Source organism: Coturnix japonica, chromosome 23 (assembly GCF_054131305.1).
Source record: "Coturnix japonica strain WE chromosome 23, WE-NBRP24, whole genome shotgun sequence".
Classification (NCBI taxonomy): Eukaryota; Metazoa; Chordata; class Aves; order Galliformes; family Phasianidae; genus Coturnix; species Coturnix japonica.
Genome location: NC_140685.1, coordinates 6223148 through 6249386, shown reverse-complemented (window position 1 = coordinate 6249386; position 26239 = coordinate 6223148). Strand labels below are relative to the sequence as shown.

Here is a 26239-nt window from a genome sequence, read left to right as displayed (position 1 = left end):
GGTTGACCCAGAGCAATTTTCCCTTCAAATGTGTCAAAAGATGTAACGCTATTTCATCACCTTAACTCAAACCCAATATAGAAACCTCTCCACTGCTACTTTCTAACACAAAGGGCTCCTGCAAAGCACCCATGTGAAAGCTGCCTCCATCTCCTCCTCACCCCAAACGCTCCCCGACAGCAGCAATTCCCATTCCCAATACTCTGTGCAAACTACATCCCTTCCCCATGCCCAGCACAGCCCTGCTTTGCTCTGGCCCTGCCTGTCCTCCCCAGAGATGCTGTGTGGGAAGGAATTGGCAACAGCACAGCGTTTCACTCCTGGATATTCCCAACCATTTTCACGGGGCAGCGGCCACACGAAGAGCTTTTTGTTCTGTCCACAGATGACAACGATAGACAGATTGATGGCAACGAAGTCATTTTGTCTCCTTCTGCAGCTGACAACATTTGCATTGGTATTTCCCTGGTGCAGACTCCACCTTTTATCTAACATGATTAATGCCATTGTAAATACAGAGAAAGAAGCAGCTGCTTCTGGTTTCTCAGCTTTTACTGAGCAGCTGACAAAAAAAACCACACATCCTTTTGTAAGAGAATCCCTGGAGTCTCTGCAGGCTTTATGAGGAGCCTTTTATTGCAAAAGGTTGGAGAAAAGGAGTTTATAGCTGCTTTATCGTGCTGTGCTCGCCACAAATCTGGATTGTATCTGCTGCAACCCAAGTGCCCAGGGCAGAGCAGTGAGAGTGAGCCCTTGGCTATAGGGAAGGTGATATGAGTGTCATGAAAGCTGCGTGGTATGGGCATCATTCAGGCTCATAGCAGATCCAGGCATACAGCCTGTGGGCTGCATGCAGCTCACACCCAGTGCTGAGATGCAATGTGCCTTATTCTACTGCCTGGAAGGGCACTGCAAAGCCTGAACATGCTGTGTTCTCTTTATAACACCATTGTTATAAGTGGGTCTGGTAATCAAAAGGTAAAATTCAGGTATATGATTTAAACAAAAATACAAGCATTTGGAGAGATAACATTGAGCACCACAGGTGCACTTCTGCTGCTGCTTTGCAAAGCCCCTGTGCTGTGCTGGGGGCAGTGATGATGTCCCTCAGACACTGCTGGAAAGAACTGAGCCAACACTATCCCATCCCACCACTGCACCAGGCACAGCGCAGCTCCTACAGCCTCACTCAGCAGCCCAGCAGCGCTGGGACAGAACAGTATTAAGAACCAGCATCACCAACAGAAGCTTTTTTCCACCTGACAAGCACTTGAAACACCCGACAGCAATGGTACATGCCCAGCCTGGGACAAGGGACAGGCTGTGGCAGGGAGAGGTGCCCCAAGCCCTGCAGCAGCAGCGTGCTCTGCCTTACCTGGCACTCTGGAAGGTGGCAGATGCTGATTTTCCAATAGCCCCGAATCCAACTCCCACTGCCAGCCCCTCTGCAAGGAGAAGGAGAGAGAATTAAGGTCAGACCCTGAAGCAGCCCTGGGGCTGCCCCTTGTTTGGCACACCCAAGGAAGCGTGGCTGCAGATCAGGGCATTGCCTTTCTCATTTTAACCTAAATTCTGTGCAAATCTGTACAAGGAGCTCAAGGGGTGCCACCGAGCAGCACTGGGTGCAGAGGTGCTGCCTGCCACGGCTCCCTGCTCTGAGTCCAACACACTGCAGCCAAACATAGGGAGACTTCAATGCCTGTAATAAGCATGTGAGAGGGGAAAAGGCCACAACAGCAGCTTCAGTGTGACTCCAAGCACAGCAGGGGGAAGCAATCCAAAGCACAGCAGCAGTGCTGGTTTGCAGCTCGATGCCAGTTCACATTCCGCAGCCTTCGAGGAGGCAGCTCCCCAGCCAGGCTGCGTGAGCCATGCAGGGATGCAGGGGACCACTCAGAAGGCATTCAAACAGATGGAAGGTGTCACACGACGCGTGCCTGTGAGGGTGAGGTCTCAGAGGAACAGAACCGTGTGTGTTTGTGGCCCCTTGGATTTCCAGTTGCCTTGGAAACACATGATACGAAGCAGCACTGATTTACTATCAGCACGGCGTCCCCTGTTCCAGGCTGAGCGTGTAGAAGTTGAAACACACCACAAAGAAAACCCAGAGCCTCGATCCGAGTTTTGGCTCAGGGTGGAAACAGAAAATGACATCAGGAATCAATCTTACATACAGGGTGAGGAAACTCCTCACCATTCCTAAGATAAAGGTGCAAGGCAGTGCTGCAAGCCATGGTGCAAAGTCCCCATATAAAGCACTTGTGCAAAGCCCTCCTGCAAAACACACATGCCAAGACTTGTGCAAAGCCCCCATGCAAAGCCCCCATGCTGCCCAACAGCACCCATGGGGAGAGGGGAAGGAGCTCTGTCAATGCATTCATGGTGATGCTGAGTGTGATGAGGGCACGACAGAGCTCTGCACAAAGGGCTCTGCTCCTCTGAAAGATCTTTTTTTATGAGCAACTCACCCAGAGAGCAGCATTCAAAGGGTAAAAGTGCCCATTTGTGCAAACAACAGAAAGAGTTTGGGCAGGGGAAACAACAGGCAGGTTTTCCCTGCTGTAAAGCAAATCGCATGCAATAAGAAACTCAGCAGTACGACTAATGAAAGTACAAATTATGGATACATGGGAACAAATTATAGGAAATTAGAATCAACAGATGGTGCGTAGGGAAGGGCTCATCCAGGAAGGGAGGAGCAGCAATGAAGGAAGCTCCATCGAAGCTCCCCACAAAGCCATGCACAGCACTAACAGGGGCTGCTGCAATACAGGCGGCCATGCAGAGCTCAGCCCCATGCATGGTTCAGAGGATTAACCTGCAGGCAGAACGGCTGACTGCATCCCAGCAGACCTTCCCCTTACAATCCATTGCACAAGTCAGTAAGAGCTTGGCCAGCTGAAAGGACCAGGTGAAATGAAACCCACTGCTCTTCTAAGTCCTATTCACTGCAGCTTATGTGGCAGGGCTGGGAGTGATGAGCCACAGAACCCCCCTGCTCCAGGGACACACCATGCACTCACCTGGCCCTGGCTGCTTCCAGCATCACTCTCAGAATGCAACAAGTTCTGCAGCCCCATGGGAGCCAGATGTAATGCAAAGAACACCCAGAACTCAAAGCCTTCCCGATTCCCTAGAACAAACTAATAAGCAGCAATCCTCGCTCACCAAGCCTTTAGAAATCACACTGGCAAGTAAATTAACCCCAGCTATTGTGTTACATGGCTTAAAGAGCAGAAAAACGAGCACAGGCTGCAGGCAGAGAACAGCACAGCAATGATTAAAAAAAAAAATACCGAAAGTAACTAAAAAAAAAGAAAAAGGACAAAAGTAGCATTTCTGATCCCGCTTTGCCTCCCATTTTGTAATAACACAGCTGAATTTCAGGAACAAAGAACAAGATGCTCTCACACCCTGGAGCTCAGACGCTCTCTAATACCCCTGCAGGAACCCAGCGGGATGGAACACTGGCAGGATGGGGGTTCAGGCTCCTTCCAGAGGGACCACAACCTGAGCAGCAGTGCACAGCATGCAGCTGAGCAGAGGCAGAAGCTGGGGCATGGAAAGAGGCTGAGGGCAAGGGGAAATAAGGGGCTGTCAGTGGCTTCTGCCTACAAGCAAGATGCTGCTGCACAGCCTGAGGGATATTGGATTTCTTGGAGAGATAAGGAAAGCTGCAGTATATTGGAGCGCTGCAACTGAAAGGATGGAAAGAACTAAAGATGTGCCAACCCTTCACCTGCAGCTCTGAGCACCTCCAGGCTGGCAGAAGCAGCACAGTGCTGAGCTAATGGCTCCTCCTGTTAGGGCAGAAGCAGCTCTCCTGGGTCAGCAAATGAATCCTCTTCCTCCTGGAAGGGGCTGGGGATGCCAACACGCCATCAATTATTCATCTCCCTCTTTGAAGAGTTGTAAGTTCCTCGTGGAAAATTAATCTGGCTCTAATGAGGTTTGTATTTCTAAGAGTTTAAGTATGTCCCTGTCTCCACTATTCAAACTCATCAGTTTTTCCCCAAAGGTTGAATTCCAGTTCCCACCAGACAACATCTTTTTGCCATTACTGAGTGAGAGAGTGCAGAGATTACCAATGGATTCCTGTGAATTTCACATCTCCAGATATCTGCCATTAAGGACAGCAAGCAAGAGGTTGAGGGAACTTTAGCAAGATGACTTTCTGCTTCCAGTTATCCAGACATCTGAGGACAGGTCCGAGCAATGCTGTGCACATGTCAATGGCAAACAGCAGGCTGGAGGCAGGCTGAAGCCTGGAAAAACAAACAGCCATCCCTCTCAGGTGCTCAGCACAGAGCTAACACAAAGGAAATAGCCCTATTGCTGTGTGCAACACAATGGGGTCAAACTTCATCAGAGGGGATGCTAGGTTGTAATGCACTCTGATCCCAGTGCCTTCTCTCTAGGGGGATGCCAGGTGATATCACAGAAGGATGGGGTGTTGTGGAGCACAGCTGCCCATCCAAGTATAAGCAATCAGAGAGGTTGGTTTGCAGCAGCAGAACCCTGAGCCAAACTGGTGCTGTGCACAATGGCAGCTGCAGGTTTATAGTGCCAACAGATATAAGGAAATAAAGCCTGGGAACCAGGAAGCCTTGCTTTGGGATCTTTGTCATTCAATAGGGTGGACTTGAGTAAACCAGGCAACTCCCTCACATTCTTCTTGATTTCCCCCAGGAGCCAAACCACCAGCGTGCCATTCTATTCCCCTTTTTGCTTCTATCACCAAAGCACAACTGGGCACAAATCCTCACTTCCAACCATGGAACACAGCAGAGCTGAGCTGCACACAGCTTTGTGCACCCAAATGAGGCACCTGGTGTTAAAAAATTCACTGCCCACATCCTGAGACTCTGCCATAGAAATGCATCTGTGGGTGAGCAAATCCCTTACACACAATGAGAACCCAGAACTGCCCTCAAAGCTGCAGCCAAAGCATCACCATCCGTGTGACACACAGCACTGCATGGGAGTGGGACAATCCCCTGCCATCACTGCCTCCTGAGCCCCATGCTGCTGGCATGGCCCCACACAGGGCACAGCAGGGAATCCCCACGCCTCCCCATGCTTTTCCCCTTTGCAGAAGCCCAACGAGCTCTGCGTGAGTCGCTTCAATCCATCAAGGCACTTCATCCGTGCAAATGTCAAAATATGTGCTGATGAGGCTGCAATTAGTGGGAGGTTTAATGAAAGGGTTAGCTCAACCTTTCCCAGAGCAAGCAACTGATTGCAACCAAGTCACAGCCATGCAGAACACTTTAAGGATGCATAGCTCCCTCTGCTCCCAACCAGTCCCCATCCACCAGGTCCATGCCATGGGTATGACCCTGACCTCAGACACAACCATCCCTCAGTGCAGGTGCCACGGCAAAGTGCCCCTCAGCAGTGTACTGCCTGCTCCTCATCCCCGATGGCCATAGAGGAGACAATAAGGGACACTGAGAATTGGTTAAAGCTGTGGGAAACAAGAAAGCAAGCAGTATCCTTCATCCTTATAGATGTCACCAGCTGAAAGTGTTTCCGTTTCAGATCTTTCCTCTCTTGCCCGTAGCGGTGCTTCACTGTGTCACTGCAACACTCCTCCCTCCTCTCCTCGGTGCTTCACAGCCAAGGATGACTTTGTTCCATATTTAGCCCACACATTTTACTGATCCTCACACTTCTGTGCTTGCTTTGTTCCTTCTCAGGGAAAAACAAGAGCAATGCAGCACACGTTGGTCGGCTTCTTGGAATGGGAATTAAGGCTCCATGTGGAGCCCTTTGGTTTGGGACACAGCAGGGATGCCAACATCACCACCACCTCCCACTCGCTTTCTCCCTCACACCCCCACCTCACTCGGACACCTGAGGCAGATACAGTGCAGAAATCTTACTAGGGAGTAAAGACAGAGCAATAGGGCCACACACAGAAACATGGGGTATCCTACTGCAGAAGGGACGGGGCTGGGACTAAGTGGGCTCCTCTGCATGCCCCTAGTGCAGTGACTGCAGCCACTCCAGCCCCACAGCATCATAGAAACATAAGGAAAATTCAGGCTGGGTTTCCTTGGCAACATCACCCTGGCTGGAAGCATCCCCTGGTGTGGGCTGCAGGGACCCACATGGCAGCCCAGGACCAGAGCAAGGTGAGAGCATCAATGCACACTGTTCTAAGTGCCTGCACGCAACAGGGGCTGCAGGAAGAGAAGAGAGCGCAGCCAGCAGAGCCAGCTGGAACAGCCATCCCAAAAACCTGCAGTCCTAAATACCTGCCATTGAATGGTGTGTCTGCAATGGGGCAGCACAGAGCAAATCATGGAGCCCATCACTCATGGCTCTATCCCACAGCATTCCCTCCTCCCTCAGAGATGTGTGCACAGAGGAAGGGGTCTAAGCTCACACCTCACTAATTGTTATTTGTGATACACCAGTAACATTTTAATTAATTTCAAGTCTTCGGCGTAACAACCACCCAAGGTACAAAGATGAAGCCGAATAAACAGGGCTTGATTAAATACATAATTAATGTTCTACTAAAGCCGGCATATATGAATATTAATCAGTGGGGATATTCTGCGGTTTGGCATCTCCTGTCATTATCAATTTATTCTTTACATTGCCAGCCCCAGCTTTGGAAGGAATTAGCAAAGCTTTTCTTGCCTGCAGAACGCAGCAAATATGGGAGGACGGTCCCTACATTCAATTATCTCAGCACACACAGCAACTGGCTGCGAGCATTTAGCCTGGAAGGAAAGATAGACACACTGCCAAGGCTGAAATGTGCTCATCCCTGAGTGGGGCTCAGAGTAAACAAGCCCAGCACTCTGCTGGCAGCCAGAGTAGAGGGCTCAGTTCTGCATCCCCAGTCCCTCTTCTGGCTCCCCTCTGACAAAGTGCTGCTGGGCCAGAGGTGAGGGAGAGCAGATGCTGCCCAAAGCCAAGGTGCAGATCTCACACCTGCAAAGCCACAGTGTCTCTCTTCTCCCTTCTGGCCTTTAAGCTCTTAGCCCATAGGAAGCCAGAACAGAGCTCCAGCAAGTGGCCCCTTCCCAACTGCATCCTCCTTCCTGCAGTACTCAGTCCATCCCTCATCCCAAGGATGTATTTCACAATGAACAGGGAAGGATGACAAGCCCTGGGAGCAATGCTGCCAACCATCAGCATCTCAGCTTCTGGGTCATCCCACCTTTTCAGCTTGCACAGAGCAGCCCAGCCCCACATCCTCCCTGCTCCTCCTCCAGCACAGTATTAAGCACGGTGTCACTTCACTGCGGGAGTCTGCACTAATTACAGTGTCAGCCTTTCCGCTGGCAGGGATGATAATTGAGGTAGAGCATTACAGTGTTTTCAAACCTTGTGCTGCAGGCGGAGAGCTCAGCACATCTGGGAGTGCCATCAGGAACCGGTGACACTGGGGACAGCACCGGGATGGCAAAGCAGAAGAGCTCTGGGGAAAACCAAACCCAACAGCATCCTGCAGACTGCCCAGAGACCATGAGCCTGACCTCAGTGCACTGAGCCCCAGCCCATGGGCTGGACACAGCAGCAAGCAATAGACTAGGTCCAGGGCCCTCACTGGAACAGCTCCCCAAATACTAAGCTTTAATATTGTGACCTTTAAGATGCAAGAGAATGTCTGAGCTCCTGCAGCTGCCCAAAGGTGGCTTTGTGCTCTTGCTGAAGCAATGAAATATTGGATCTGCATCTCTGCAGCAACCTGGGGTGTGCAGTCATTAACTCATTCCCTGTGGGTGATGCTTTGTTCATTCCTCTACAAAACTCGCTTTTTGCTGTGACAGTGAAAGGAATCCCCCACCAACACAGCCCGAGGCAATGAGCTGCTCACACAGCCCCAGCTCCTCACTCCAGGCTCCCTGGCACTTCATTTGCAGGATGCAATCCAATTACCGCTCACTCTGAGCAAAAGCTTCCTCCTTTCTGTGTGCACATGCGGCTAATTCAAAGCCCCCTGCTCATCTCCTGCAAGTGCACAGCAGGGCTGGGAATTTGTAAAGAGATTGTGCACCCCGCGGGCTACAAATAGGAGCAGCCCTGGGACCAGTGCCTGCAGCTATAGCATGAGGTGGCCCTTGCACTCACAGTAAAGGCATGGCACAAGCCCTGTGCTCACACCATGGCTCTCCAAAGGGAACTCAGCATCCTCCCCATGTTTATATACACAGTTATGCAGAAAAGCCATTTCTTATCTCCCTCACCTTCATTCAGGCAACAGCCTGAGAGATAGAAAGGGAGCTGGGGAAGGGGAAAGAAAGGGGAGGGAACAAATGGGAAGGAGCAGAAGAGGAAAGATGGGAGATAAAGTCCAGAAAAAAACTGCCTTATATTACTTTCACCATCACTGAGATCTGCAAAGCAGCTGAGTGTCTTCAGGTTTTAGCAGCTTCTCTCATCTTGCACCATTTCTGATAGCCTCAAAGCCTGGCTCCTGGAACAATGCAGTCCAAGACTTGGCCCTGTGGTTTCCTATCTATTGGCACACTCCATCCCTTGAATAAGAAAGCCATAACTGTACTTGTTCCTGCAGAGAAGAACTGCATTAAAACGCACCTCTTGTTGTACACAAACCAAATGAGGAACAACAAGAGACCAGAATCCCATTGTCTTTACAGTGCCACCTTTCTCAATCTCCTCTCAGACTGACAATTTTTGCCCACGACAGGCTGGCAACAAAGTGAGGCTGCAGATGTTAAAGACATACCAGTGAGCCTGCAATTTCCCCTCCCTGTATGAGGGTTTTGCTGCCAAAACCTTCCATCGGTTCAGCCCCATGCAACACGACAGATCACACTTGGCAGGTGCCATCTGCAAGCAGCAGTGAAAAGGAGGAAGGGAGAAGACAGCCCCAGAAAATCCTCCTGGGTTGTGTCCAGCTCAGTATCAGCCCTGGGAAGGGAACAGGGATGGACAAACAGAGGGATAGACAGATAGATGGATGGCTGGACAGACAGCTGGGCCTTACCTGGGATGTTGTGGATGGTTATAGCGAGGATCAGCAGCAGGATCCGCCTCCAGCTGCTGCTGCTGGCTGTCAAAGCAGCATCCCTGGTTGTGGGGAATGTTGGGGGGCTGTCAGGCAGGGGGGTCCCCACGCCTCTCCTCCGCTGGTAGGGCTCCCCATTCTCAGCCTTATCTGAGGGGACAGAAAGACAGAGCTGGGTCAGCTGGGGGGGGGACAGGAGGTGGACACCTTCCCTCCCAGAAGGAAAATGTAGAGAGAAGGAAAAACACCCAGCAAGATTTGATGCTGCCATCTGTTAATGTCTCTGGGGGTGCTGGGCTCCCAGAGCTCTGCTCCCAGCTGCACAATGACCACCACCAGCTCTACACAAACACAGGCACCTAAATCCAAGCCCCTGAGAGGAATAAGCACCGAGCATCACTGTAACAAAGCTTGTGCAGAAGGAGACCAGAATCAAAGCCTTCCAGCTGCTTTCGCTTGGCACTTAGCAGAAGTGATAAAACAAATGTCATCAGCATTTCTAAAATATAACTTCTGGGGTCTGAACAAAGCAGCTCTGCTTTGGCACCTCCTCTGCTTGTAAATACACTTTTCCCATCTCCCTTCTGGCTCTTTTTCATGCACTATTACCTCTGGGATTGCAGGGGTAAGCGGCCCAAAGTGCAATAGAACTGTGCCTGTAATGAGGCTGCAGTCCCACAGAGCACAGCAGCACATGAGGGCAGTTTATGGGAATAAACAGGGCAGATAGAGCTTCTGCAGAAGCACAGAGGGCAATTTAGATGCGTGATTTGAAGAGCAAAATGACACTCATGCAAATTACCTGTGCATTAACAGAAGGAAAGGCAGCAGCATCCCCACCAGGGAAACAAGTCGAGCATCACTCCCTACTCACATGTAACAGCAGGGCTACACAGGGGGGGAAAACTTGTGTTGCTTCTAAGCGTGGTGGGGAATAAAAGGGCAACAGCAGCAGCTGATGGGCAGAGCTCAGGGCAGGGACACAGCATGGCAACACATAACAGCACCCAGAGCTCCAATCGAGGCACAGGGCAGGGAACAAAACAACAGCAAAAGCTAAACAGGGCTGGAAGAGCCTCAAAAGCAAATTGGAGCAGTGCTAAGAGTGGAGCAGGGGGCGGCATTCAGAGAATAGCTGCTGCGATCAGTTGGGCTGCTCGCAAGGATGCTGCCAAGACAATTATATGGCAAATAATTATCTGTGCCACATGCATTACTTTGAATCCCGTTCACAAAAAAAACAACTCCTCTCTATATTCTCCTCTATTTATCATTATTGAATTTCTTCATAAAGCTGCAGGGCAAAGACTCTGCCAAAAGTTTAATTACATATGTGCAGCCTGCTGCATTTTTCATATCCTCTGCAGCCAGCCCTTGAAAAAGATAAATGGCTTTGAGTATGGCTTAAACTGCTGCACAACATAAAAGCCAACGGATTGCTTATCAGCACGTGAAACAGCTCTTTATTTTTTTATTATTTCTTAATGAAAACAGCTTGCATTAGCTGGAGCTCAGCTCTGTTGCACTTGCAAGTACACACAAACAGATGAATGCACTATTTGCTATCTGCACTCAAATCTCTTTGCTACATGACCTTAGCTCTCAAATTACTATTGAATCCTATGGAGGCAACAGAGCCCTTTATGACTGCTTCAGAGCCTTCCCCATTCAGGAATGGCTTTGGCCATGCCTTTGTCCAACACTCTGCCCAGCGTCCTGTCCAGGTGCCCATATAATGCAGGGCTGGGATTCATGTACCTTCATCCCTCGGTGCCTCCCTGCCTAAAGGTGCTGGAATGAAGATCATTCATAGCACCCAAATGCTGCTCATTCTTTTCCCCCATCGATTTCCCCATCAAATCCTTGCAACAAGACCATCTTGCCCCGCTGGGAAGGGATTATTGCCAGTGTCCAGAGCACTGCAGACAGGAGGAAATCACAGCACAGCACATCCATCACGGGGCAACGAGGAGGTTCTGCCTTCAGCCAAACTTGCATGAGATAAATCAGCAGCCCCAGTGTAACCACTGATAGACATTTGTCAGCTCCCATTCCCAACCTGTGGGAGAAGGGAAGGAGAGGGAGAGCACGAAGAACAACACTTAGCAAACTGTGACTAAATGCCACGCACAAGGTGTTCAAAAAAGCTGTCCTGCATCAGCATGCACAGGGAATAATACCTCATTTCAGAAGCCTTCAAGGCAGACATGCACCCATTCTGCCCGACACCACGCTGCATTGGCACCCAGTCTTTTGCACAAGATGGAAACGTGTACTAAATGCTACAGTGGCTCTATTTAAAACATGAGAGATAAGCCAGTGTGCACGGAGCCTCGTCTGGGGGCAGGGTGGAGAAGAGAGAACAATCTGTTAAGGAAAATGATGACACAAGGAGCTGCCATCCCCTCCTGATACAGAGAAAGTAACAGCATGTCCAATTCTCAACCCTAATGGAGAACCAAATTATATGGGAAATGCCTAAGATTCCCCAAGCCCCTTACAGAACACAAGCTGAGGGCATGCAGCTTGTAATATACACCCAAGCACTGCCCTTTCCATCCTCCATAAGCTTGAGATGCTCCATTAACCTTAAGCACTCATAACAAATGCTCCTGTTCAATCCTGCGCCATATGGGCTCCATCACCACCGCTCCTGCCAGGAGCTGGTTCAGTGCCCACTCTGCTCGGGCAGCACAGCCCAGGGGGAGAGAGGAGAAGAATTCATCTAAGTGCAGAGCTACAGTGTTCCCAGAGCTGCCCATCAGGTGTCAGCAGCTCATTAGCAATTAGCAGAGACAGGCTGAGCTGAGAGCCTGGAAATGAAGGGTTTGGAGCACAAGCTTTATGGGATGGGGATGGTTCATTCAGGAGAATAAGAAGCTCAGGGGAGAGCTGCTCTCTTTCCACAACTCCCTGAAGTTGCTCTGGTTAATAGAAAAAAGATGAGAGGTGATGGCCTCACATTGCCCCCAAGGGAGGTTCAGGTTGGATATGAGGAAACATTTGTTCTCAGAAAGAGCAGTGATGCACCAGCACAGCTGCCCAGGGAGGTGGGGGTGTCACCATCCCAAAAGGTGAACCAGAACCACAGGGATGTGGCACTGAGAGATGAGGTCAGTGGGCATGGCAGGGGTGGACTGGGGCTGGACTTGGGGAACTTATTGGTCTTCTTCAAATATAATGGTTCTATGACTCTGTCATATCTCAGTGCATCAAACTGAGATGGAGAAGGGATCTGGGATGAAAGCACGCTGCAAAACCAACCCTAAATTCATCTCGTGCAATGCAAAAGACAGCAGCAGGAGCTCTATGGGACATGCAGATCCCACAGCAGGTCAGAGCCTCACACTGCAGCCTGGCAGCACCCAGCACAGCCCTTCCTTTGCTCCCTGCCTCCCATCCATCTTCCTTTATTGTCTAACCACGAGGAAACCCCAGAAGAGAAAGTGCTTCAAAATTAACAGCCACAGCCCCCGGGAAACCGAGCCAGATAAACGCTCACAGCAGCACCCACGCAGCAGCACGCTCAGCCTTTCCAGGACAACACCATCAATCTTTCTTCATCTCTTTTTCTTGCTGTTGTTTAAAGGCTCCGCTCAGGTGCTGACAGCCTCCGGCTGTGCAGCCATCATTCTGACAGGCACAGACACTCAATGGAAAGGGTCAGAGGACCCTTTGACCGCAGCCATTCCCCCATTACATCCTGCAGGAATTCCAAGGAGCAGAGCAGCAGATGGGTGCTGGCGAGCACCTGCTCCCCATCATGTGCTGCTCTTTAAAACCTCCATAAGAGATTTTTAATTACTGTAAGTAATTAAGCACAGCACCTGTGATGGGAGAGGCACTGCAAAGCCCCAAGCTGGTTCTGCTCTGCTCAGAGCCTGTAGCGAGATCAGAGGGAATGGAAATGAAAGACAGGCTTTTCCCTTCCCTGTTTCAAGGAATGAGTCCCCAAATGCAAGAGAGGCACAGCTGATAGAAAGGCTGCACATGCAACAAAGCCACTGAATGGGGAGCTCCGTGGAGTTGCCCAACTGTGTCCAAATAATGGTGCTTTTAAAAAGCATTGCTTGTTCAGCACTAGCAAAAGCAGCAGTGAGGAGCTCAGGGATCGAACCCGCAGCCCAGCAGAGATGAGCAGCAGGGGACACCTGTGACACCATTTACACGCTGCGTGGCCACGGTCCCAGCCCGCTGGCACAAGCTCAGCATTCTGCTTCCCCACCACCACCCCCCCCCAGCCATGGGACAAATTCATTTCCAACAATTCTGGCAGATAAAAGAGGTCCCTGCATCTGCTGGGGCTTTCAGCAAAGAAGATAAATAGAGAGTGTCATGACTCACTGTCTATTAGGCGCCTTCATTTATCCAAGCGTGCACAGGAGCTCTCATAAAAGGTTGTTTAATTCAGCATGACTGACTGCCACTGGCTCTCAGACACGCGGTTATTGCTGGGATCTGTCTGAAGTTTGGAGTCAGGAGGAGGCAGCAGCCATCCCCTGCTCCAGAACACATCAGATGCTGAAGCAAAGGGAACTCAGCTCCCACCACAACCACTGCATGAATACAACACAGCCTGCAATCAGTCTTAATGGCCAAAAAGGGAAAGAAGAGCTGGGGGACTCCTAGAGCCAGGGCTGCCCTCCCAGCCCCACATATTCCTCACTGCACCCTGGGCAATCCCAACAAGGAGGGACATATATTTTCCCATATTTTCTATGATCTCCCTCCTGCTGCAGGTGATGCTCTGAGCTACCAGCAACGTCCACGCTGGGAAAGGCTCCAGGTGTCCCAGGGAACTGCTGCTGTGCACTCGAGGATGGGAAAATGAGTGTGTAACACAGCTGTTAATTCAAAGAGGCACTTGAGAAAAGCAATAAAAAGGAGAAGAAACAGCCCAGCTTGCCCAACTTTGCCAAGCCTCTGGAAATCACCATAGAGTGCAACAAAGCAGCACCTTCCTTTTACAGAGCTGCACATATTCACACCCACAACCCTCATGCTTCTGCTTGCATTAAAGCCTCCAGCAGTGATGGTGGTGGCCCAGGGCGGTCCCCAGAGCAGGGACCTGGCTGGGAATGGGTCAGTGAGTGAGCACTTGGTGTTGGAGCAGCCTGACTTCCACAGTGCAAGGCACAGAGACACAGAATAGACCTTCCCAAAACAAGGACCTTGCATTGCCTTCTTGGGCAAGAGCAGCAGCACAAAGTTAAATGTAATTACATGCACCAGGTCCTTTTAAGCAAACTAATTCCTGCTAACTTCCAAGAGCTCTTCAAAGAGTTCCCAGTAGATAAAGTGCACTGCTGAATCATTTTGTGCTGAAAGTTTACGCATCTGAGATAACTTAATTGCTTAATTTCACAGCACTGTGCTGCATTCAGATCTACAATCCCTAGCAGGGAACAGTGCTTGATCTTAGTGAGATGGGATGCATCTGATTCCTGAAGTCAAGGAACAACAAATAAATCTCTTTGGTTGCTTATAAGGAAACTGAGCTCTCACTGGGATGCAGGATGGGACCAGCAGGAGTGGTGCCATCCATGGGGCCAGCACAGTGCCCCGGATGTTCAACATCACATCCCCATGGCCACCACTGTGCCACAGAGCCCCTCAGCAGGGCTCCATCCATCTGCTCTTTGTGCAGACTTCCTTGCAGCACTCCCAAGACGCCAGCCTAAAACCAGCCCAGAGGAGCTGCTCTATTCTTCTCCATTATTCCCCTAATTTCAGCTTCACATGCCTTCATTCAAAGTCTTTTCGTCTTGTTTTTATCCCAGAAGGACATTGCGGCTTCAGCTACAGAAGCTCTCTTTGCAAATTAATTCAATTTGTTGGAAAATAGGAATCGATGAATAAATGCATGAAGGACCAGAGGTCCAAACAAGAAACTGCACCGCAGGGCTGTGCCCAGCGCAGCCCATTGACATTGCAAGTTGCATAGAGGATGACCAGCAGTGCCAGCACCCATCCACAGGCACCAGCTGCCCTGCTCCAAGCACAGCACTCACCAAACTCCTGCACAAACATCCATTGCTATCCAAACATTACAAGTCTGTTTGTGAGAGCGTGGTGAAGCATCCAACCAAAGCTACTAGAAAATGAAATGTAGCTTGAAAACAAATTCATTCTGCAAATTCTACACATTGCATTCCCTGAAGCAGAGCAGGGGCAGCACTGGGCATTGACACACAAAGCAAATGAGAATGGGGGCACATGGACAGCCCCGTTTGCATGCTAGAAAGAACTGAAAGAGCCCAAAAAGTATCAAGTATCGTAATGATTCTTTTACAATCCAGGCATGGCTCATGGATGCTGTCAGCGCCTGCATTCCAATTGCAGGGAACAGCCACACTGCAGCACACAGGCAGATCCCCTCACTAACAAAGAGGAGCCACCCGGAGGAGCAGCGAAATAAATAAATAAGCAGCATTTCAATCTGAGGAATTGTAGATTCAGTGCAATTGCACGACTTGAAGGCGGCTTGCACCATCTGCTGCCACAGACCCAGTGCAGCCCTGCAGGCACCCTGTGGGATGCAGCACGTGTGGGGTGGGAGCAGCAGAACCAGGGGTGAGGAGCATGCTGCATGCGTGCAGACAGATGGCAGCGAGCGTGCTGCAGCACCAGGACTCACAGGGAAATAGGGCTCCAAAAATAGAGGCTTGAGTTGAGCTTGGGAGAAAAATGTGATGAGAAACCACCTAGCCTTAAAAAAAAAGGAAAAATAGTGATTGTCATAATGTGTTTTTTCAGCTGTAAATAAGAACATCTAGATCTCTTTTTCTATCTCATTCTGTGGGACAAATGCTGAGATGATCCAGCAGAGGGGGGAGCAGGCAGGGACCCCAAGGGGACACATCCTACACCTCCCCAGCAGCACTGCACAGATTGGCTTCAGCTCCATGCTCTGGGGTTGCTCCTGCCCCAATGGCCAACTGAAAAATGTAAAATACAGATACATATTTATCTATATAAATACGTAATATATATATATACAAAAATATAAGAGAAAAAGCCCTGTTTGCCCTCTGCTCATACACTGCAGCTGTTTCACATGATGAAGTCAGGGTGTAGCCTCCAAAGGGAGAGGTCACCAGGGTCCCCAGCACCATCCAAATGGCTTTGGGGTGGGTCACTGGGTGCCAGCGAGGCTGCAGAGGGGAAGCTCCGCTGGCAGGGTTCCCTTGGCACAGCACCACCAGGAGCTCACTCTGCAGACACCATAAAATCAAAATGAAATGAAGCCACTGATAAGTCCCCCCTGTAGCACTAAGGACAGTCACACGCTCAGCCTCCGGCACGCAATGCAAAATCCAGAGCTGTCACAGCACAGCCATCATTGAACACTTCTCCAAAAATACTTTGCAAGCACTCGAATCCTTCAAAAGTACACAGAGGACACTTCAGTTGTTAAACCTCCATCTAATATACTCACACAATCCTTGCATACCTTACGTAGCAATTAATATTTAAGTAGCAAGTGCATGAAAATAGATACAGACAGGTTAAAAATTAAGTTCCTTTGCAGGCACTGCAAGCTATTTATTTTTTTTTCCCAGGGCTACAAGCTGAAGGCAAAGCTGTGTGCTTGTGTTTTGCACACACCAGTTGTTATGTCAGCAGTACAAAACTCCAGCATCTACCTCAGATCCCATTGCTTGCACAGCTCCACCATCACCCCCTGCTTTTTTAAGAGCTCCCTTTGAGGCTGCCCACCAGCCCCCTCAAGCCCTGATTGCAGCAGAGCCCTGGTCCCACCAGTTCCAGGAGCAATAATGCTGTGAGTGCAGCATTTGTTGGTGCCATTGACACTCAGAGCTGGGAAAGCTTCCTGGGGGGGGTGGAAAGAAAGCATGGATTTTAGGTCAGAGGCATGTTCATCATCCTGTGCCATATACCACAGAGCAGGCTGTGTGGAATAGACCTGGGCAGCAACCACTGCCCCAGGACATCATGGACTGACATGGAAACATGCTGGAATTGAAATCAAATGGGAAAGAATCAGTGCCACAGATCACAGGAGGGCTTCCACCAATAGGAAAAAGCAATCAGCTGCTGTCAGAAGGAAAACAGCCTGAGCCTCCCAGCCTTCCCTGCACCCAGAGGATCAATGCAGCACTTGGGAGGTTTGCACTTGCTTAGAGTTGGCATAAAGCAAAGCAGAAGAGCCCCAGCAATAATCAGGAATCCCAAAGCAGCACAGGGCTGTGTAAGCAGAGCCCTCCATAGTCAAAGTCCCCACCCCATCACTTCCCAGCCCCACAGCACACACTTCACTTACTGGAAGCCACATCACCCCCTGACTGCTTTCATGCACGGTTATCTTTAATGTTTGTTTAGTTTCGGAGTGGAGAACAACCCATTTCCTGATGCAACTCATTCCCTTTCCTTTATGCACTTCATGCTCCATGCCCTGTATGCATCCCCAGCTGCTATCACTGCTGTCATACCTGGTGACTGCAAAAGGTCCCAATGATCATTTCACTCCCCCAAAGCATCCTTAGGGTGAATCACAATTGTTCCTGTCCCCACTCAACTGAAGGGCCATAGCAAGAAAATAAATGAATTATTGTGTTTATTGAATGAAGCCAAAAGAAAAAAACCAACAAAAAAAAACAACCCAACACAGCAACATCCATTCCAGAAGCAATAACACTGATTGCCAGTTCAGTTCAATTTAATAAACCTTGAGATTTAAGGGTTTCTTGAAGGCAGCTGCAGTGGAATGGTTCCCCTGTGCTACCCCCTTGCAGCCTGTAACAGGCTGAGGATGGATCCCAGCCTTCTGCACAGCTTCCAAAGCTCAATGCAGCCCTGGAGATGTCCCCAACCCAAGGGATGCTCCAGTAGGACCAAGGATAGCAGAGGAACCCACCTCTCATGGCTCTCCCACCCTGTATGATCCTACACCATTGTGTAGCACTAAGAACCACCCCAACCAACAGGCTGAGGGTGGAACCAAGGCTGCATAACCTATTTGATACAGGGACAGAGCTAAAAACTGAGTGAAAAGAGGTAACAGATTGCTGGGTGTAGCCAGGAAATTAAAGTTCCTTGCTAATATTGCACAGAGTTAACGAGACTCAATTTGGGAAATGACTTCTCTGATTAAGGACTGTAAGCACCACAGAAAGCATCTCGGCAGCCTCCACGCCTGCTGATAGCACTGATTTCAGAGCGTGTCCTGACAGCACGTCACTCATCAGACCTCAATAAGCCCCACGGATGAATAGATTGTGCTTACACAAAGCAAGCGTGGAGCAGAGCAAAGGGCTCTGCAGGTGGGTGTGCAGGCTGCAGCACCTGGGAGCCCACCCAACCCACTTGGCTTGCCGGCTTTGCTTTGGGGTAAAGGGACGGTCACACACAGCAAACACAAGAGCAGAAAGCTACATCCCAAGCTGTTAAATCTGTGCCTGTGTTGACACAACAGGTAAGAGGCTCACAGGAAAAGCCACTTCAAAGACAACAACCTCTCCACTCCCAGGTGGCATCTGTCCCCTCCCTGCCACGCACACAGCACAGGATGCACAAGGCATCTCTGCACCATCCCTAGGATTCCTGCAGGGCACAAACCATAAAGAATAGCAAGGTTGATATGACTGGAACCCCCCCCCAAGCAGGGATTGGAACAGAATGAGCTCTAAGGTCTTTTCCCAACCCAAACCATTCTACAGTTCAAAGGTAATTCTGTGCCACCCCCCTCCACCTGCACCACATCCCTGGAACATTCAAGGAGAACAAAATGTCACCATCTCTGAGGGCTGTTGGAAACCAGCTTGCATTTCCAAAAGGGGAATGGAAGCGATGGAAATGACGCAGCTCCAAGAGCCGAACAGACGAAAATGAAGAAGCCAGAAGCAAAGCTGAGCCCTTCTGGCCACGTTCCATTTGGGAGAACACTGAAGGAACGAAGGATACGTTACCAAGAAGCTACGGAAGGCAGAGCCAGTAGGGAGCAGTGCCAGGAGCGCATTGGCACACACAGATGTCCCCTCCAAAGGCTGGGCAGCAGGCTGTTCTCCTGGAAGCAGTATGGCAAGCACAGGGCTATGGGGAGCAGCAGACACAAGAACTCTGCCCTACCACAGCTGCCCTCAGAGGTCACAGGCTGAAGTTGAGTCGAGGATTGAGCTGAGTGTGGTTGGAGACTCAACTGATTCACACCTGGAGCTATTGAATGCAGACCTGGAGGTAGAACTGAGCCCACAGAAATATTCCCAAACACTTTTCACCTGCCAAGGTGCACTGACACACAAAGGAGATGCTCACACTGTGCCAAGGGTGAAGGAGAACAAACCACCCAGCCACGTCTAGACTCAGAAGTTCAGTTTCTGACCAGTACAAGGGCACGAGGCTCCATCTGAAGGCAGCTTTTTATCAGTTGCTGAGGGATTACATGCTCTGATTTTTTATGTTTATTTTTTGAAGCTCTGTGTATATAAATTCACACTTATTCATGGCCATAAAACCCACCGCCAACACCCAGCTTGACAGCGACGGTCAATAACCATTTGAAATGCTCAAGAAAGGGGCATTAGAATGCTCTTAAATCAATACAGCCATAGCCAGAGGCGTTCATCATCACGTTGGTTATTAAAATTCAAAATGAATTGATGCCTTTGGAGTGCAACAGTTCTCCAGGCCAAGCATGGTGCGAGCGTGTCAACACTATTACAAATGCAGTGGGACCAACAAAAAGCAGTGAGCATCCCGTTCTGCAGGGGAATCTGCGTGTTGCATACATTGTAATGGCTTAATGAACCTTCCTGACGCACACATGGGGCTCCGGCTGGATATTGCTGCCATGAATCACCACGGGTCGTGTGGCTGCAGAGTCACTGTGCAGCATCACTGCTCACAGCTCTGCCCATGGAGTGAGCAGGGGGTACAGCCCTGCAATGGGCACAGGTCACTGCCATGAAGTTTTCCTCCCTTGGCAGCTTGACCAAAAAGCAGAGGGTCTGTAGGGCTGAGACCCATTTTATTCTTGTATCCACCAAACTCCTGTTGTTCCCATAAGCCACACAGTGCTTACAAGCCTCAGATTTTTGAAATACTTCTCTATATCCCAAATAAGAGAACACAGTCTTCTGCACTGGCTATAGAGAGAGGCCCTAAAGACACTGAATCACAGAATCGCTGAGGTTGGAAAAGACCTCCAAGTTCCTCAAGTCCAACCCCAACCCATCCCACCAGGCCCATAACCACATCTCTCAGTGCTACATCCCTATGGTTTGAAACGCCTCTAGGGATGGTGACATCCCCACATCCCTGGGCAGCTGTGCCAGTGCCCGACTGCCCTTTTGGAGAAGAAATTGTTCCTAATATCCAACCTAAAAAGTGCAGGACCTGGCATTTGGTCACATCAAAGCTCACACCACTGGCCTCAGCCCATTGATCCAGCCTATCCCAATCCATCCATAGGGCTTTCCTACCTTCAGACAGACCAACATTCCCTCCCAGCTTGGTGCTGAGGGTCCCCGCACCCAGATCATCAGTGAAGATATTAAGATATTTAACAGGACCAGCTCCAACACAGACCCCCTGGGGAACACCGAGGCAGGAAGAAGCCCAGTAACTCCAGTCATCCCAGTGAGCACAGCACACACCAGCCCCAATCCCATGAGAAATGGAGCCAGAAGGGGTTTTTTCTAGCTGCAGGGACACAACCAGGTGACAGAAGCGAGCAATACATATGCTGTGCCTCATGTACAAAGCCCACGCTCCACCCTCTGCCCTCTCTTTTTAATCACTCTCTAAGGGGTTTGGGGCCCTCTTTCATCTCCGCAGCTCCTTTCCTTCCTTTCATCAGAGGTTTATTACATCATTAGAGGATTTTAACTGCCCGCATGCTGATGAAAGCTGCGCTGCATGAACGACGTCTGCTTCCTCTCTGCACAGTCCACAGCAGCAACTCTGATACACAGTAATTGCCTTTGAAGGGAAAAAAATAAAGCAGAAAGGGGACAGTATGACCCTCAGAAAAGAAGCAGGGAATTAGAGAGGCTCTGATGAGTCTCGGGCAGCTCTGGGGCTGGCACTGGCAATGCAGCTGGTTTGCTGCAGCAGCTTGAATTGAAGAAGGGAAAAAAAAAAAAATACAATTTTCATCTAACAAGATTTGTCTACAATGTCCCCAAGTCCCGTGGCTCATATAAGTAACACATCTAATGAAATTTCATTTCGTAAGCACGCTATTTCACACACCAGTACTTTTCCCCAACTGCTCTTCCCTTGTGGATTCTCTCACTGAACTGTACAAGAATGCCACGGTGCCATTTCATAGAAGCATAGAATGGCCTGGGTTGAAAAGGACCACAATGACCATCCAGCTCCAACCCCCTGCTGTGTGCAGGGTCACCAACCAGCAGACCAGGCTGCCCAGAGCCACATCCAGCCTGGCCTTGAATGTCTGCAGGGATGGGGCATCCACAGCCTCCTTGGGCAACCTGTGCCAGTGCGTCACCACCCTCTGGGTGAAAAACTTCCTCCTAATATCCATCCCAAACCTCCCTGTCTCAGTTCAAAACCATTCCCCCTTGTTCTATCACTGTCCTTTCTGAAAGCCAGCAGAGCCACTACAACAAACCTGGTGCCCTTTCATAGGGATGACTCCACATAAGCAGCACACTGCTGGATGCACACATCCTTGGACACAGAACCTTCGCTGTGATACAGCAATGGGAACATCAAAGCAGGAATGAAGGAGGCTGCTTGGGAACATCACCACCCACCATTAGATGAATGGCTCTGCAGCAGGACATGGGGAAGGATCAGCTCACCTTGCTGCTCCATAGCCACAGCTTGCAGGAGTGTGAGTCACAGCTCGGGTTGCAGGGTGCCATGCCCTATGTAAATCCTTTCTGAGAACTACCCAAGAACACCACGCACGTAGCTGCGATGGAAGGGGTCAAACCCGGACCTCCCATCCTGCAGAAGGGAGCATAACCTGCACTGATCTGCTGGAAGTATTGCCATGGTTTGGAACCATGAGGACCCACAGAGCTGGGATGGCTGTGGGGTGGGGGCAGCACACTGGAGGGCTTTGTGCAGAGCAAAGCCAAAAAACCCTCCTTATCCTTATCACAACCTGATCGCAGGGAGGGAGGGAAACAGCTTACCACTATTCTCCACCCAGAGAAAGCAAAGACAAGGCTGGATTTGCAGTAACTGAAGCCCAGAGATTATCTCACTCACCAAACACTGAGTCCAGACACATATTTCTCTGCAATTCACATAGATCTGCCTATACTCCAGTTCACATCGGCGTGCAGATGCTCACGTCCCACTCCATGCATGCAAGAGGAACCCCCTACCAGCTCCCATCAAATCTCATTTGGAGCCACAGCAACACCTGCAGCCCCCCATCCTAGGGGCCCACTGAGCAGTCAGTAACTGGATGGGGATGAACTGAGGCCAAGGGGCTCCCAGCCCCATGTCCATAGAACCCTGGTGGGCCCCATGTACCTCCACACCTTTTAGCCAGCAAAGACAACAGCAGAACAACACAGCCGTGAGCTCAGGGATTTTGTTGTTGTTGCTTTCACAGCTTTAGCTATTTTCCAGCATGTAAATACAAAGTAAGGGTCAATGATTCAACAGCGATTAAGGCTGAAACGCTGCAGCTCGTACCCATTAGACTTCAAAAAATACCCATTATATTTCCAAAGTGCTCCCAGGAGCTCAGCCAAGCAGTTCTTGGGGAGAGCTGCCTCCTCGGAGGGCTCCGTGTACCTCGTGGGCACACCAAGCAGGCAAAAAAGCAAAGAACCAAACAAAAGGATTAACACATTGTAGATTCTTAACACTGTTCCCCCAGAGACAGAACAAGCACGGAGCCTGATGGAAACTTGCAATTCTCAAAACCATTTGCACTATTTGTTTGCAACTGCGAAAGATGAAAACATCAAACTGTAGTGCTTTAGGTTTCTGACAATTGCTGGACTGTCTGCTTTCATTCTGTTCCTATCATGGAGTTTCCACCCCATTGAACATCAGCCCCCCGCAGCAGCCCCACAGAGGGGATGCTGGAGCAGCCCTCAGGCAGTGCTGGGAGCCCCCCCAGCACACTGTGCCCAGCACAGGGCTTCCCTTCCTTCCTCCCCCCCTTTGGGGAAATGCAAGCTGGCATTCCAAATCCTAAGGAATCCGTAGATTTGAAACATCTTCTGAAACATGCAATTAAGCAATGCTGTTAAATAGCAGAGCCTGGTGCATGAGGATAGTTCTATTCGTTGCAAAAAGGATCGTTTCTTCATCTCAGCCCACTCCCAATTACAGGGTGAAACACTGTTTTAGTTGTCTATCTCCAACCAAGATAAAGCAGGGAGGGCAATAAGATTAATCCCCTAAATTAACGTTTGCTTTGCCTAGAGAAAGGCTGTAGTGCAGCACAACAGCAAGCTGTGCTGCACAGAGGATTTACATAGGGCACGGCACCCCCACCACACACACACCATGGACATTAGAAACCTGGCGAGCATCCACCACTCTGAACTGGGAGCTCCTTCTTTAAAAGCTCTCCAAAGGGAGAGAGCTGCCAAGAAGACACTTCACTCCTCGCTTTGGCAGCTGAAATCCTATTAGCTTCCAAAATGAGGAGTGACAGCACGACCGTCGGCTCTCATCTGTAATTAGGGAGGGCACCGAGGGTCAGAGGAGCAGGAACCTCCGTATGGCACTGAGCACCAAGGGCAGGGCAGTGCTCACTGTGCCCACGCTCAGAGAAAACTCATCTCGGGCTGAGCTGATGATTTCATTTCCCTGGTGAATTAGATATCTAATTATCAATAATTCATAGCCACAGGCAGACGTGCAAGTGGTTTTGAGAAGTGAAGTAGAAACAGAAATAATGATTCTTGGAATGAAAGCCAAGCATAGAGACAGATCTAGAGAGGGAAGAGGAGGTGAACTTCACACGCACGTGTCAAAACCAAGCCAATGTCAATCACATACATTACAGCCTGGGTGCCAGCTTAAGAGGGGCATCCCCAAACGCTCTGCGGGTGGTATATGACAGGATGCTTGCCTGGATGGTGCCCAGTTCTACCTATCCGGATGGACAGCTCGCTCTCATGGTCAGGCCAGCAGGCAGGATCCTGCTCACACTTCTCCTTTGCCACTCGTGGGTCGCAGCTCAAGGCAAACACGGTGGAGGGGGGTCCGCTGAAACCCTGCAATGCAAGAGGCAAATTTAGGCTTTTCCCACATCTTCCCATTGGCTTTTTCCCAACCCTGTCTCCAGGGACTGCTCTGATCTCTGCATGGCTGGGAATGCCTGGGAGACAACGAGCTCATACGTGTCCAGAGGTGCCCTGGTCCTGCTGACCCCAATGAAGGGTTGGCATCAGGGTCCCATTTCTTCACCAAGCATTGAGTTTGCAAGGGAAACAGTATGTTCCAAACTGAACCCGTTTCCTCGGTGTTTAAGTGAGATGTCACGTTCACAACCACCCAGTGTTATTTCCAGACCCAGAGGGCCCTGTGAGACTCCAGACTCAGCTGGAATATATCCCTATAGCATTTGTAATCTCCAAAAAAACAGTGTGAGGTGGCCAAAACCAACACATCCAGCTACGTGCAAAGTCTGCAGGGAGCCCAGCACACAGCAAGAGGGACCCTGAGCCCTGCCAACATGGGCAAGGCTCACAGAAACCTGCTGCAATCAGGGAAGTGCCAGAGCATCAGCCAAAGGCATCCTAGCAGCCCTGCTTATGCTCTGGGACACGTAGCACTGAGCTCTGTCCCAAGTTCCTCATCCCCCCTGGAGCCCCATGGTCCCCAGCCAGCAGCAGTGGCACGCACAGGGATGGATGTCACCAGGCAGGAGCACAGGCTCAGTTCTGTGCTGGTGGCAGCAGAAGGAAGGGACGTGCACTGAGCAGCCCGCAGCAGTAATGGGAGCCTCGCTGGGTAAGGTCGTGTTAAACAAAAATAAAGGTTAAAGATGAATAACTCAGTCGTCTCTTCTCCCAGCATTTGCATAATACTGTCTGACCTGGGCTATTAATGCTAATCACACACTCGCTGCTGGTCTTCTCTTGCAGTTTAATCAGGGTGAACTCACCTCCTCTAACCCGGCACCTGCAAGCAGCATGAGCAGGAGGAGTGGGGGCTGCTGTTCAGCTTGAGCAGGAACAATTTCTTCCCCAAAAGAGCCGCTGGGCAGTGGCAGAGCAGCTCAGGGGGCAGAGGGTTACCATCATCAGAGGTGTTCAGAACTGTGGGGATATGGCACTGAGGGATGTAGCCAGTGGGTATACTGGGATAGGTTGTGCTTGGGGGATCTTGGAGGGCTTTTCTAACCTTAATGGTTAGAAAACCACAATACCCTATGACAATAGAAGTGATTTACAGCAACCCCTGGATGGCTGGTGAGCAGGAGACATGGCACAGCTTCAGCACTATAGCATATGATGGGGAGAGGACAAGAATGGAAGTTCATGGGCTTGCCTTCAGTGTACTACCACATTCAGCTACCAAAGAGAAATCACCATCCAAACAACTGCAGCTCAAGTTAAAGAGGTTCCACCAGCACAGTGAGGTCAGACCACTTGCAGTCCTGCAGAGCAGCATCCCACAGCTATTTGCTGCACAGCCAATGATTATCAACGTGGTCTGCTTCCAAGCGAGCGGACGCAAACTTGAAGGTATTTCTGATGCTTATTGTAAGGTCAGGTCACCTCCCTGCTGGCAGCACAAACACACAACTCTATCAATTGGAAAAATATATGAGTGACCTTCAGGAAAGCACACGGTTCTTCCAACTGCGATGGCTCTGAGTCATTTCAGTCCGGTCCCTGCGTGAGTCCCTTAATTGGAACGTGTCAGTGGGTTAAAAAAGCATTAGAAAGAGAAGAGGGAAGTCAACCCACATTAATTAGCTTGTGCTACTAATTAGCGCTAACTGAAATAACCACGGGGGCTGATTACTTTCCAAAAGCTGAAATGCAATGGGAGACGTGCACAGGAAGATCCACAGAGCTGGGAGGAAACTATTCTGGGCACAGGAGTCCCCACAGCCCTTATTGCTGTATACAGAGCTGCAGCAGAAAAGTCATTAGGATTTCATGGCCTATTGTGTTGAAAGGAAACACGCATCCTTACAGGCAGCAGAAAACAGTCAATTCCCACCTATGTACACAATGAAAAGCCAAGTAGGAGCCCAAGAGCATGCAGGACAGCAGGCAGCGTCAGCAAAAGTTCACGTCCTGCCACAAGGAAATCCCATTTGGGGTGTGA

The 26239-nt window shown here is 50.1% G+C and overlaps 1 protein-coding gene across 6 annotated transcripts in view; it reads right to left on the bottom strand.

Moving 5' to 3' along the window:
- Nucleotides 1-26239, bottom strand: part of SLC39A11 (solute carrier family 39 member 11) — a 69608-nt gene that overhangs the window by 11934 nt on the left and 31435 nt on the right. For 5 of the 6 annotated variants that reach the window (XM_085522523.1, XM_085522522.1, XM_085522520.1 and 2 more), the window contains 3 exons: nucleotides 24027-24171; nucleotides 8972-9142; nucleotides 1376-1445 (listed from right to left, as the gene is read on the bottom strand). In XM_085522523.1, the coding sequence (XP_085378649.1) occupies nucleotides 1376-1445; nucleotides 8972-9142; nucleotides 24027-24171 (386 nt within the window). The remainder of the gene's footprint in view (nucleotides 1-1375; nucleotides 1446-8971; nucleotides 9143-24026; nucleotides 24172-26239) is intronic. The other variant, XM_015879863.3, reaches the window with a different exon arrangement.